Below are 14,382 nucleotides of genomic sequence, written 5' to 3' on the forward strand. Positions count from 1 at the left end.
ATTCCTAGCAGGAGGAAATTAGATTAAACCACAGGGAAAGTATCCTTTTCTGATCATCAACCATTCTCCAGTAGTACATTGCATCTTTCTCCAGCACTTACATGTTATTGTGCTTTATAGTTATTTATATTTATCAATTAGTTAATAAAAAACATTTTAAACATATTACATGCTAGACACTGTACATATGTGATGTGGGTGATGTAGACACCAGATGATGATAGGCACCAAAAGTTGGGGTTCCATCATGTGAAGAATTCACATTGGCCATTATTTTTAACAAAAGGTAGATTTATTTAGCAGCATAGGTTATAGACAAAACTGAAGGGATCCAATAGACACCAGAAATTATAAATATGAAATAGAATTGGGAGAGCATATGAAAGACTCAGTGGAACTCACAATTATCCAGTAGAAAGTGAGCACCCCATGAGATTGGGGATCTTTAGCTGGCACACTAAATCCTGAAAGGGACTTAGCATCCTGAAAGAGTTAGCCATTAGGAGGAAAATGGGGGTTGAGAAACTGGAGTAATGGAAATTCCACACAGCATGAGGGAGGGGTAAGGAGAAAGATATCAAGAGGTAGAGTTGCCATGGGATGGCCCATACATAGATTTTTATAGGGAAAATTTAACCTCAAGGACATGACTAGGATTTTTGACAAGACAACCCCTAAAGAGGGTGAGTCTCAGGGATTTGATATAACTCGGATTTCTGACTAGCTGATCTCTCTCTCTCTCTCTCTTATATGTGTGTTTGTATATATATATAAATGTGAAATAAATTCAACTCCTTCCTCCGTCCCTTCCTTCCTTCCTTCCTTCCTTCCTTCCTTCCTTCCTTCCTTCCTTCCTTCCTTCCTTCCTTCCTTCCTTCCTTCCTTCCTCCCTCCCTCCCTCCCTCCCTCCTTTAAGGTCCCTATTACTTCTACATTTAGGATTTATTGATTCTCGGTTAGAGATAGATACTGGATCAGTGATTTTTTTATTATAAGAAATTCCCAGGGAAGGAAAGGCTTTCTACTAATTCTGGTTGCCCCCTTCTCTGCAAAATAGCATTTTAGGACCTGTGTTCCTAAGTATAAAAGTAAAAGTCGTGAGGAAGGAGGATGTGGGCAGTTGGTCACAGTACCCCTTTTTCTCCTCCAAGAGCCACGCCCACGGCTCTTTGTTCAATCCTCCAGCACAGGGGGAGTCCCCTAGGTTGGAGCACTCGGATGGGACAGTCGGGGGCAGCTTGGTAGCCAGGGTAGGCAATACTTAGCGGCTATCCCAGTGGCCCTGGGAAGGTGCTTACTTACCCGCACGCCCCAGAAGCCGTCACTGCGGGGCACATGACTGAAAGCTCAGCCTCCCAGGCTCCCTCCCCGCCCCACTCCGGCTCTCCCCCGCCGCCGCCCTAGCTGCTGCTCCGTGCACAGCCTCTGCTCGCTGCCTGCTGCCCTCTCTGTGGCGTCTGCAGCGGGGCGGAAGCCGGCCGGGCCGAGCCGGGCCAAGCTGCTGCGCTGGCCTGCTGCTCGCCTCCTGCAAGTTCATTGGGAATGCGGATCACCCTCTTTTCATCAGGGCTTTTTTAGGAAACCGAAACCAAGAACACAGACGTGCTTGGTCCCCGCCACCCTGCAGCTCACCCCCCGGGGCTCCCTGAAACGCCAGCTCAGCTCCGCCAAGCTTAGCCTGCCTGGCCGGACGGGAGAGCGTAGGCGAGGTCATTGCGCGGGGCCAGCGAGGGTCGAGGGGGCCGGGCTCCATCCAGCTCCCGGCCATTGGGCTCCGAGGACGCAGCAGTTTGGGCTGCTCACGGCAGGCAGCTAGCTCCTGGCGCACCGGCAATGGCCAAGTGCGGCTTCTACGTGGTGGGGACGCTGTCCCTGCTCCTGCTGGTCTGCAGTGTCACGCTGCTCGTGGCCCGCGTGTTCCAGAAGGCTGTGGACCAAACAATTGAGCAGGTGGGTGAGATGAGATGGGCGCGCTGGGCCGTGAAGTGAAGTGATAGGCTAATCAGAGGGACCCCGAAAGGCGCCCCACAGCCTGTTCCCCTATAGGGAAGTGACTGTCCCTCCAGCCCCAGGTTCTGATGCTTCCCACTCCCCTGCTGCTTTTTGTAAGGGCTACGATGTTACTCGGTCCTGGTACCTCACTCCCTCTTAATACTGTTATCGCTGCTGCTGCCCGCCTCTGTAGAAGACGGGAGTGTCCCTCGGTCCCCAGATCTTGATCACACACACACACACACACCCTCCTCTTCCTCCTCCTCCTGAAGCTGCAGTTCCACTATAGGATACGAATTTCTATCCTCTCTCTTCGTTCGGGGGGAGTCTCTCAGTGGCCAGCAGCTGAGGTATATTGGGGAAGGATGCATTGTGAGGGACATCCAAGGGTCGGTCCTCTTCTCTTTTCTCCGCTCTTATCATGAGGTTAGTCATTAAGTCAGACTCATTGACTTGCTAGTGGTAGTGGTAGGGGTAAATAGAAATGTGTGTTTTACACTTTTCCGGAAAGCATCCGTTCATTCTAGTCTTTTCTCGGGTCTGCTAATCTTCTCTCTTTTCCCCGTCTCTCCCCCCCCCCCCCCAACTACAGCACTTCCCTCCTCCCCTACCCTAACGTCACCTTACATGAAACCAAAAAAAACAACAAAAGAACGAAATCAAAACCCAGCGCAGTGACTGCGGTTGTTCTGGTGGCTAACAGGCCTTTCAACTTAGGGTGGGAGGGAGGGGGGGGGGGAGGCTCTGAACACTAGTTAGTGTATTCTTGTTTTTGTCGGGAGAGTGGGGGAAGGGTGAATGGGGTGGAGTGGGAAATGAACAGACCAGCTGAGATTCTGCCCCAATGCAATCCAGTAGAACTGGGATGTGGGGCTGCAAAAGCTGACTCCTCCTCTTGGCCAACGGAAAGCGAGGGAGGACTTCTGTCCATTCTTCTTGTCTGTTGACTTCGTGCCTGAGTTAACTGTTCCTATATTTTGTCAATTTTAGGCTGCTTTGATCCAATGTTCCTTGTGGCTCTTGCTCAAAACTTTAATTTTCCTTCAAGCATAAACTTCTTGATAATGACTCAAATGCATGGTCTAGAGTTTGCAAAACCCAGAATTTCACAAGATTATAACTTTAGAACTGGAAAGGTTCTTCCAGTTCATTAAGACCAACCCCTTCATTTTACTTGAGTTGTTAACTGAGTCCCAGAGGGGTTGCCCCTTGCCCAGTGGCTCTATTAAGTAATTAATATGAGATTTGAACTTAATTTTTTCTGACTCCAAGTCTAGCAGTGTGCTGTTGCCAAGGCACTCTATGAAGTATGTAGCATAAGTATTTATCATCTCCCCCTCACCTTAATAGATCAAAAATAATATAAGGAAACTGTCTTTTATCTTGCACAAATCACTTACCCTATCTGAATATCAGTTTATTCATCCTTCATATAAAAGAACTGACTAGATGACCTCTAAGTTCCCTCTCTGCTCTAAATCAGTGTTTCCATGATTTCTTCAGAGAAGTAATGTTAGCAGTTTGTAGTTAGGCATCTAGTCTATGAAGTTTGGGCTTCAAACTTCAGTTTCTAACTTTCGCTTTCCAACCCTCAAAACCTCCCTAGATTTGTTGGAACAAACACTTTACTGACACATTGCACATGGAAATTTTTTAAGGGGATATTTCTTGAAACTGGAAAATTTTCTACTCATTGGGTCCTTTTCTTTACAGTAGACTCGAGATGTTTGGTTGTTTTTGAGAATTATTCTTGATGGGGCATTTCTTGAAGTGCAGTCCCAAGAGCATCTGTACAGTATCTATATTGTGTGGCAATATTTTTTCTATCTGGTGATATGCATGAAATATGAGGAAAGTCACGCTCTAGGACAGGAGTGCTAAAGTGATAGGAAGAACGGGCAGAAGTAGCCAGGCTTAAGAGAGGCAACAGAGGCAGTCTAGTAACCGAAATGGTATCAATGTTGGCACTCTGGAGCAAAGCCTTGATTGTCTGTCCTAGTTAAAGTGGAAATCCTACTACGCGCTTCATAAGGAGCTTTCAAAGGACTTATCCCAGTGATTGAAATTTTGGTCTCCCATGTTTCAGTTTAATTCAACAAACATTATCATAATATTTTGAATTTTTTAATCTTTCATTTTTCAGTTTGACTCAACCACTGTTAAATATCTCCTATAATAGTTTTTTATGTAATATTTTCCCCAATTACCTGTAAAAACAAGTTTAGCATTAATTTTTTCAAATTTTGAGTTTCAAATTCTACCTGATTCATTGAGAAGACAAGCAATTCGACATGGATTATACATGTATAGACATGCAAAACATATTTCCATGTAAGTCATGCTGTAAAAGTAAACACAGAAAAAAATTCCAAGAAATATTAAAAAAAAGTATCTTCAATTTGCATTCAGTCTCCATCAGTTCTTTCTCTGGAGATGGACATCACCTTTCATCAAAAGTCCTTCACAATTGTTTTAGATCATTGTATTGCTGTGGATAGCTGAGTTATGAGATCATCATACAATGTTGCTGTTGCTGTGTGCATTGTTCTCTTAATCTTCCTTATTTTACTTTGTATCAGTTCATTTAAATATTTCTAGGTTTTTCTAAAACCAGCCTGCTCATTATTCTTACAGCACAATACTATCCTACCACAATCACATACAACTTGTTTAGTCATTCCCTAAATGGTAGAAATCTCAATTTCTAATTCTTTGTCACCACTAAAAGAATTGCTATAAATAGTTTTGTACATATAGGTCCTTTTCCTTTTTTTTTCATGTCTTTTTGATATAGACCTAGTAGAGGTATTGCTTGGTCAAAGACTATGCATAGTTTTATAGCTCTTTGGACGTAATTCCAAATTGTTCTCCAGAATGGTTCAATCAGTATACAACTTCAACATTGCATTAATGTTTTAATTTTCCCACATCCTTGCCAATATTTGTCATTTTCCTGTTCTGTCATGTTAGTCAATCTGATAGTTGTGGGGTGGAAGCCCAGAGTTGTTTTAATTTGCATTTCTCTAATCAACAGTGATTTAGTACATTTTTTCATATAATTATAGATAGTTTTGATTATTTTGACTAAAAACTACTTGTTCATATCCATTGATTATCATTTGAGGAATGGCTTTTATTTTGATAATTTTGACTCCGTTTTTATCATGAGTAATGAGGTCTTTATCAGAGAAACTTGATATTAAAAATGTTTTTTCACAGTAATGATTTCCCTACGTCCTATTTCCCCTATTTATCCTACTTTCTCCTTTCACTCTGCTCATTCTAAAAAGTGTTTTACTTCTGACTTTTACCTCCCCCAGTCTGCTCTCCTTTTTATCAGCTCCTCCCTCTTCTCTTATTCCTTTCCTCTCCTGCTTTCCTTTATGATAAGATAAATTTCAACAGCCAATTGAGTGTGTGTTATTCCTTCTTCAAGTCAGTTCCAATGAGAGCAAAGTTCATGCCCTCCCTTCTATCATAGTATTTAAAAATACAAATCATTTGACTCATAACAATCCTTTGAGATGGGTAAGGCCCAAATAAAGGTACTGGTTTCATTTTGCAGAAAAGGCTTATGGATAAGTATGGTTATTGTGTTTAGATCCTTAGGACCTAGACAGTGCTTGGATTGTAGTAGGCACTTTAAATACTTTTGGTTGCCTAACTGACAAATATCAGAACTAGAATTAAGTGACTCCTATAAGGTGTTAGATGGGGTTCAAAGTTTAAAAAAGCTAATCCCAGTCTTCATGGAGTTTAGAAACTAAAGTGACATCAGTCCCTCCAGCTCTAATTCAGTGCTCATTATTTTTACTATTCATGCCCAGTTCCATGACATTTTGTAAAATGTGAAGTGTTGTCCTTCGAGGACTGACTGAACTGACAATAATTTACATATTTTCATTGTGCACTTCAATAAGCATATTAAGGCCCTACTATGTTCACAACAGTGTTTTAGGTTTTGTGATAGGAAGAAAGAAATCTAACAATCTCTGCCCTCTAAAAGTTTATGTTCTATCTATTCCAAGTACAGAAATAAATAAGGAATGCTATGAGGAGAAAGTATTGACAAATGGGGAATTAGAAAAGGCCTAATTTTGGAAGTGGCCCTCAGGCCCTGCATTAGAGAATTATGGCAGAATTCTTACAAGTGAAGATGAGGAAAGATTTTGTTCCAGATAAGGAGGGAACTCTGGTTGTAAACCTGGAAGTTATATGGACATGGGATATTTTATTTGAAGTACAGTTTCTCAAGGTACATTATCAAGTATGTTGAGAAGTTTGCATTTTCTCCTGGAGCAATAGATTTGTTTTGGGAAAGGCAGTTTGGCAATTAATCTGGAGGGTGAATTAGAGACAAGACAGATTTAGAGTCCAGTTAAATTTCATGGATGGGGAGATCACACTGCCTTAAGGAAGTCAGAGGTGAAGTTGGCTGGGTGAAGCTCCCATTATTTTTTTTAATAGTGGGATTGGGTTGTGAGTGGAGAAAGAGGAGAGAAGAAATAGGAGAAGGAAGAAGAATAGAAGAGGGGAAGAGAAGGAAAGGAGGAGGAGAAAAGAAGGAAAGGGAGAGGGGAGAGGAGGAGGAGGAGAGGTGTAGGAAGAGGAGAAAGAGAGGGAGGAAGAGGAGGAAGAGGAGAAATAAGGATATTTGGAGAAGTTGCTTTTGAGGAAAGATCATAAATTCTATTTTGGACCCGTGGGTCCATGGGAATTTATGATCTTTCCTCAAAAGCAACTTAAAATGTTAAAGGACAACTAAGAAGCCTTTACATCCCTCCTTTTTCTCTACAAATATCCACTTATCATCATAGATCTGAATTTTCAAACTATCCCAAGATCAATTAGTCAAGGAATCCCTGACATAATGTACCCAGCAAATATTTATCTAACTTCTCCTAGAAGATCCACTATTTCCCAAAATAATTCATTTTACTTTAGGATCAGTCTTATGTTTAGCATCTTTTATCAAAGCTGAAATTTCAGTCTCTTTACAACTTTCAATCATTATTCTTAGTTTTGCCTTCTGAGGCCAAGGAGAATAAGCCTTGTCTCATGTAAAAAATAAAAAATAAGAAAAAAAACCCTTAAAACACTTGAGTCAGCTATCATATCTGTCCTAAATCTTTTCCCAGACAAATCATCCCTGGTCTTCTTAACCCCTAATTAGTTCTTGTTCTGTTTCTAATTCATGAAATCTTGAGGTATACAGTTTTGCAAGCTACATTGTCAAGTACATTGAGGAATTTGCATTTTCCACTACTGTGATCTGAGTTTTCTCTAGTTTGTCAATGTCTTGCTTAAAATTTGGAACTCAGAACTGCACAAAGTATATTTTAAGTAGTCTGATCCAGGCAGAGAGCCAAAGACAATTGTCTCCCATTTTCTGGGTACCACATTCCCTTAATACAGTTTAAGGTCACTTGGGATTTTACTGTGTCAGTTCTTTTGTCTCACATTGAGCTTTGGCCCTCTGAAACTACTAGGCCTTTTTTATAATAATTGTTGATGGGAACTCAAGCCAGCTTGTCCTTTCCTTAAGACCGAAATCCCTTAATTCATTCTGAGAACCATTTCCCCAAATCTCTCCTTATTTTGTTTCTTTAGCTCTCCTCTGACTTTGTCCTTATCCATGAAGTATCTCTCCAACCTGATTTTATCCTTCAGACCCTCCCCCTCCCTCCCAGTTTTATTCCTCAGGCATTTCCCTAACTCCTGGATTCCTTCAACATTCCTTATCTTCAGCTCTCTCCTGCTTTCTCCCCCTTCCTTCTGTCTCTAAATATTGCTCCTTCCCAAAATATGTCACAAAATCATACTTGGATTTTGTCTATGACCTTTACTCATCGGTAAAAGTGCCTTTAGGCAGGGATAATGCCTCATTGTGATTTTTCACAATCTTTTCACTTCATCGTTGTTCACCCGAAATCTTGTCATGTGGCCACATTATTGTTATAAAGGCACACTTTCCCAATCTTTGTAAAGTGCTTAGTTCAGTGACTGGCACGTAATAAACATTACATAAATGCTTATTCCCTTTTCCTTATTCCTGTGATATATTTATGAAGTTTGATCATTTTTAACCCAAGAATAAGACTTAAACTGATATTTAAATTTTTTTTTTAATCTTTATACCTTTGATGATCTTACTAGCTGCTGAAATCTTTTCGAATCTTGATGCTATCATCCAACATGTTAACCATTTATTTGGAGAAAGAGAGGAAGAGAAATAGGAGGAGAAGGAGAAATACAAAAAGAAAAAGGAGGAAAGGAAAAGGAGGAGGAGGGGGAAAAAAGAAGAAGAAAAGGAGAGGAAGAGGAGGAGGAAGGGAAGAAAAGGGGGAAGAGAAAGAGAATAAGAGATGGTGAAGAGAAGGAGGAATAATTTGCTCATTTGGCAAGCATCCTAGTATGCTTTCATTCAAATTTTTGATTAAAAAAAATCTTGAGGGGCAGCGAGGTGATGCAGTAGGTAGAGAACCAGCCTTGAAGTCAGGAGGATCTGAGTTCAAATTTGTCCTCAGACACTTAACACTTTCTAGCTGTGTGACCTTGGGGAAGTCACTTAACCCCAATTGCCGCAGAGGGGGAAAATCTTGAACCTTACAGATGTAAAAAATATTCCATTTGGATCCATATTACTATTGAGAAACAGAGGACTAAGGATGGCTTTCATGTAGCCTAGTGTATAAAATATTAAGAATCGCTATACTTTTTTTCTCATTCTTGGCCACACACAATGACTTCTCAAGATGTTGGGCAATGCTCTTAATTGCTTTATGTCTCAATTTTCTCATTTACTAAATGGGTGCAATATCATCTCTCCTACATCCATCTCATGGGAATAACCTAAATATCAGTGAGGCCATTTTGATGAAATGATTCAAGGATCATATGCATTTTTATTTTCCCATTTTTTCTTCTACAGTCAAGTTAGCTTTCTATCATTTTCTGGTACTTTTATACCTAAATGAAAGAAAGTATTACCAGGTAACCCAGCAACAACCAATGCCCCGGCTGTAGGGGTAGATGAGAAAGACAGCTCTTATAGATAGGAGAAGCCCTGCAGCAGCTCTCACTGGCCAGCTTCCAGAACAGTAAAAGGTCAGGCCCTTTTTCTAGAGTTGGTAAAGCTAAGAGTGGAAGGGTCCTAAATTTTGGGGGCTAAAAACCCCAAGCATCAACAGGCAACTACATGATGAATACAGTGTTGGGCCTAGAATCAGGAAAAATTGAGTTCATATCTAGCCTCAGATACTTATGAGCTGGGCAAGTCATTTTAACCTCTGCCTGTTTCAGTGTTCATGGCTACAAAATGGGGAGAATAATAGTGCTTACCTCCCCATTGCTGTAAATATCAAATATGATAAAAGGACTTTGCAAATTTTAAAGCTAGCTATTGTTATTAGTATTAAATGTTTAGGAGAGGGAGAAAAAAATCACTTTAGATACAAAATAGACATTTCCTACATAATAAATAATTTAAGTCTAGGATATCCTTATTTGCATGATAAGAGTAAAGCAAGACAATTAACTTGCCGTTAAGGCACATTTCTCCCTAGATACTCATCTTTTTAATATCTCCAAAACCTTGTGGATTTGTAGGACTGATCAAATAGAAACTGATCGTCCTAGCTCTACACAGCACTCTTACAAAGATTGATCTTGTATTAAGGAATAAAAATCTCACAGTCAAGTGCAGAAAAGCAGAAATATTAAATAAAAATATAAATGGATTCTTTTCAGATCATAAAGCAATAAAAATTATAATCAGTAATAGGCCTTGGAAACATAAATTAAAAATTAATTGGAAACTAACCTAACCTAAAAATAAATAAATCAGAGAAACAATAAATAATTTCATTAAAGAAAATGATGACAAGAAAACATACCAAATTTTATGGGACCCAGCCAAATTAGAATTTAGGGGAAAATTTAAATTTCTTACTTTACTTAGTTTACTCTAAACTTGTATCAATAAAATAGACAAAAGTAATTGATCAATGATTTGGATATACCACTAAATAATGAGCAAAAGGATAAATTAAAAGTCATCAATTAAACATAAAATTTGATCAAATTGTTGTTTTTGTTCAGTTATTTCAGTTGTGTCTAATTCTTCCTGACCTCATTTTGAGTTTTCTTGCAAAAATACTAGAGTGATTTGCTACTTCCTTCTCCAGTTCATTTTACAGATGAGGGAACTGAGATAAACAGGATAAAATGATTTGTTCAGGGTCACACAGCTAGTAAATATCTGAGGCCAGATTTGAACTTGGGAAGATTCCCCACTCTAGGCCTGAGGTTTTATTCACTTTCTTACATAGTTGTTCTGTATCAAAAATTGAAAAGCAATGAACATGAAATTAAAACAATTGTTAGGAACTGTTTTGCCCAATTAATGCCAATAAATCTAAGAAGCTAAGTGAAATATTTACAAAATATTTATAAATATATAAATTGTTCAACTTAGTAGAAAAGGAAATAGGATACTTAAATAAACCTTAGAAAAAGAAACTAAACAAGCCATAAATAAGATGCCTAAGAAAATATCTCCAAGACCATTGGATTCATAAGTGAATTCTACTAAACATTTAAAGAACAAGCAATTTCAAAATAGGCAAAGAAGGAGTCTTCTAAATATCGTTTATGACACAAATATCATTTTTACACCTAAACCAGGGAGAGCAAAAGCAGAGAAAGAAAATTATAGACTAATTTCCTTAATAATTATTGATGCAAGAAATTAAATACTAGCAAGGAAATTACAGCAATATATTACAAAGATCATATACTATGACCATGTGGGATTTATATCAGGAATTGCAGGACTGATTCAGTATTATGAAAACATCAATAACAAAGCCAACAGAAGTCACAATTTTCTCAATAGATGCAGAAAAGCTTTTGATGAAGTACAATACTCATCCCTATTAAAAACACAAAAAAATAGGAATAAATCCTTAAAGTATGAGTAGTATCTCTCTAAAACTATCAGCAAGCATTATCTGTAATGGGGATATGCTAGAAATCTTTCCAGTAAGATCAGTGTTGAAGTAAGGATGCATATTATCACCATTATTATTAAATATTGTATTGGAAATGATAGCTATAGCAATAAGATATGAAAAATAAATTGAATGAGACAATAAGGAAATTGACATAAAACTATCATTCTTTGCAAACAACATGATGGTATATTTAGAGAAACAACTAGAAAACTAGTTGAAATAGTAAACAACTTCAGCAAAGTTTCAGGATAGAAAATAAACCCACATAAGTCATCAATATTTCTATATATCATTAAAACTCCAGCAGCAAGAGATAGAAAGAGAAATTCCATTTACAGTAACTAAAGTGAGTATAAAGTACTTGGGAATCTACTAGCCAAGACAAATCCAGGAATCATATGAACACAATTATAAAATGCTTTTCATATAAATAAAGTCATATCTAAAAAAAATGGAAGAATATTAGTTGTTCATGTATAGGCTGAGCCAATATAATAAAAAGTATACTCTTACTTAAATTAATTTACTTATTCAATGCCATACCAATCAAATTGTCACAAAAAAATTATTCCATGTGTCATTATTGCCTTTTGTTTATTTCTAATAGAGTATAAGTTGAGGGTAAGATACTGTTTTCTTTTTATCTTTGTATTTCAACTGCCTTATATAATATCTATCATATAGAGAGGATATAATAAATCATGTAGAATAAATAAATTAATATATTCTTCTAAATTCTAGGAGATACTTGAATTTTCTGTTAATTACCATGAATATTTTTTAATTCACTTATTATTTTGTCTTCAGTCCTAACTAATGACTATAATTCTCATCTCCATCCAAACTACTTTCTCTTGATTAATAGGACAGAATTAAGTCTAAGAACAGGAAACAAGAGGCCAAAGATGAGAACTCTTATGCATAGTCATCTAATAAATTCCAAAATTTTAGATAAATTAAGACTGGAAAACTGCACTCATTTTTTCCTCTTGCTTTTGCAGATGTTTGTTTGTTGTCTCCTTTTATAAAAAACAAAGTCCCTTTTGAAAAACTCCAATTTTATCTCTACTAAACTTGGGAGAAATAGCTGTCTGTCCAGAGTCCAGGAAAAGTCAGTCAATCTGAGTTTGCTGAAACATTCAGGAGACATAGAGGTCAGGATAGGTGGGAATCTGGAGCTTTTTCCTTTATTGGGTAATCTTTTGCACGGGATGTTTATTCTGACTTTCCAGCAGTGTAACATTGTGGAATTAGCATTGTAACAGCAGGCAAAAGACAGGTTCTAGTCTCAACTAAGTCATTAACTAGTTATATGCCCTTGGTCAGGGAATTTTTTTTTCTCCAGCCCTAAATTTTATTATTTGTAAAATGGGGACATTTTGTATCAGCTACTTCACGGGGCTGTTATGAAGAAAATGCTTTTTAAACCTTAAAATGCTGCATAAATATGAATTGCTTAAAATATGAATATTCCCTCCAATTCTACAATTCTATAATATATAACATAAGGAGAATGTTTTTGTTATATTGATTCATCTTACCCATGAATAATGACTATTCTTCATTTATTTAGGCCTGTATTTATGGAATTTTCTGGGAAAAAAAGAGTTAATTAAGATTTCACAGTGGATAGAATGCCAGGCCTAAAGGAAAAACTGAATTCAAAGGCAGCCTCAGATCTTTACTAGCTATGTGACTCTGGGTGTGTCATTTAATTGCATCTCAATTTCTTCATCTGTAAAATGAGAGTAATAACAGCACTACTTCATAGAATTATTATGAGGACCAAATGAAATTGTATTTATAAAGTACCTAACACATAGTGGGCACTATATAAATGCTAATTTCCTATACCCTTAATTATATTGATATGGTTCTTATGCATATCTGTGATAACTTGTGCTAGGTAGATTTTATACATTCTATTATTCTTTTAAATGAAATTTCTCCATTTCTTCCTGTTAGGTTTTATTGATATTATAAAGAAATGTTATTGATTTGGGTGTCTTTATTTTATATCTTGCAACTTTGCTGAAGTTATTATTTTTATCTTTTAAGCTGATTTTAGAGTCTTTAAGTTCTTCTACAGCAAGAGAGAGTTTTACTTTTTCTTTACCTAGGATTATTCCCTTGATTTCTTTTTAAAATCTTATTTGCTCTAGCATTTCTAGTATCATACCAAATGAAAGTGATGACAAAAGTTATACTTTCTTTACCCCTAATTTTATTGTAAAGGATTCTCATTTATTCCCATTATATATAATATTAGCTTTTAGTTTTAAGTATATACTATTTATCATTTTAATGAAAGGTTGATTATTTTCTAGTTTTTTAATAGACAGGGATATTGTGGTTTATAAAAAGAATTATCTGTATCTACTGATATTTTTAAAAAGATAATATGCGTAAGTGAATTTTTAATTGCTTGAACAACCCAACCAGGAGAGTATTAATTAATGGGCACATTAACCTAAAGGAAGAACTTCTGTGGCATGTTGTCAGTTTGTTCTAGGGCTTATTTTCCCAACAATTTTATCTATGATTTAGAGGAAGATCAAATTTGCAAATGGAGGATATGAATGAATGAATGAATGGAAGAGATAGCTAATATCAGATGGGTTCAGATAGGAACCAACCCCTGAATTCAATGAACCACCCATTGAATGTGGTGTCTATGAAAGAAAACAATTCCAACTATAATTTCTAATTATAAATTAAAATATAATTATATTTATGGAATGTAATCATAATTGTATTATAACTTACATTTAAAATTATACATTAAAATACACAAAATTATTGTTTTAAGATATTGACTATGAAATGATTTTTATTTTTCTTTCCATTAAATTAATTGTATTTTATCAAAAATATAATAGGCATTTCATATATGCTTCAGGGTATCTCATATACCTCAGAATTTTAAACTTATATTTTTAAATCTTGATATGCTTGCTAAACAACTTAGGATTTCTTCAAAAGTAGGGGAGCAGAGCTGGCAAAAATCAAAGAAAGAAGGATAAGTTCAGACACTAGTAAAGAAAAGAGGGGGTATTTTTTCTTCTTTTTTTTCATCAACAAAGAAAACATCATGGTAGCCAGAGGATAGCCCTATGGCAGCAGACTATGGATGTCCCAGAGATCATGAATCCCTGACTACTCCAGATGATTAATTCAATTTCCCTGAAAGATTGTACACTTGGGCTGCTGTTTCTTTTAAGTCGAGCAAGTAGAAGCTCAACAGAATAAATGATCTTCACTGAAAGCTGGCTGAACTTGTCTTAAAATTCTGCTAAACATGGAAACAAAATTACTTCCTCAGTTAATATCTCTCACCTTCCATTCTCCATATCAGAAGAACATACTTTCCTTAGTC

The 14,382-nt window shown here is 37.0% G+C and overlaps 1 protein-coding gene across 1 annotated transcript in view; it reads left to right on the forward strand.

Moving 5' to 3' along the window:
- The first annotated feature begins 1,198 nt into the window (after positions 1-1,198).
- The window catches only part of SCARB2 (scavenger receptor class B member 2), an 83,762-nt gene continuing 70,578 nt past the window's right edge, over positions 1,199-14,382 (forward strand). Inside the window, exon 1 of the mRNA XM_003774311.4 lies at positions 1,199-1,950. Within this exon, the coding sequence (XP_003774359.1) occupies positions 1,834-1,950 (117 nt within the window). The 5' untranslated portion in view covers positions 1,199-1,833. The remainder of the gene's footprint in view (positions 1,951-14,382) is intronic.

Source organism: Sarcophilus harrisii, chromosome 6 (genome assembly GCF_902635505.1).
Source record: "Sarcophilus harrisii chromosome 6, mSarHar1.11, whole genome shotgun sequence".
NCBI classification, from domain to species: domain Eukaryota; kingdom Metazoa; phylum Chordata; class Mammalia; order Dasyuromorphia; family Dasyuridae; genus Sarcophilus; species Sarcophilus harrisii.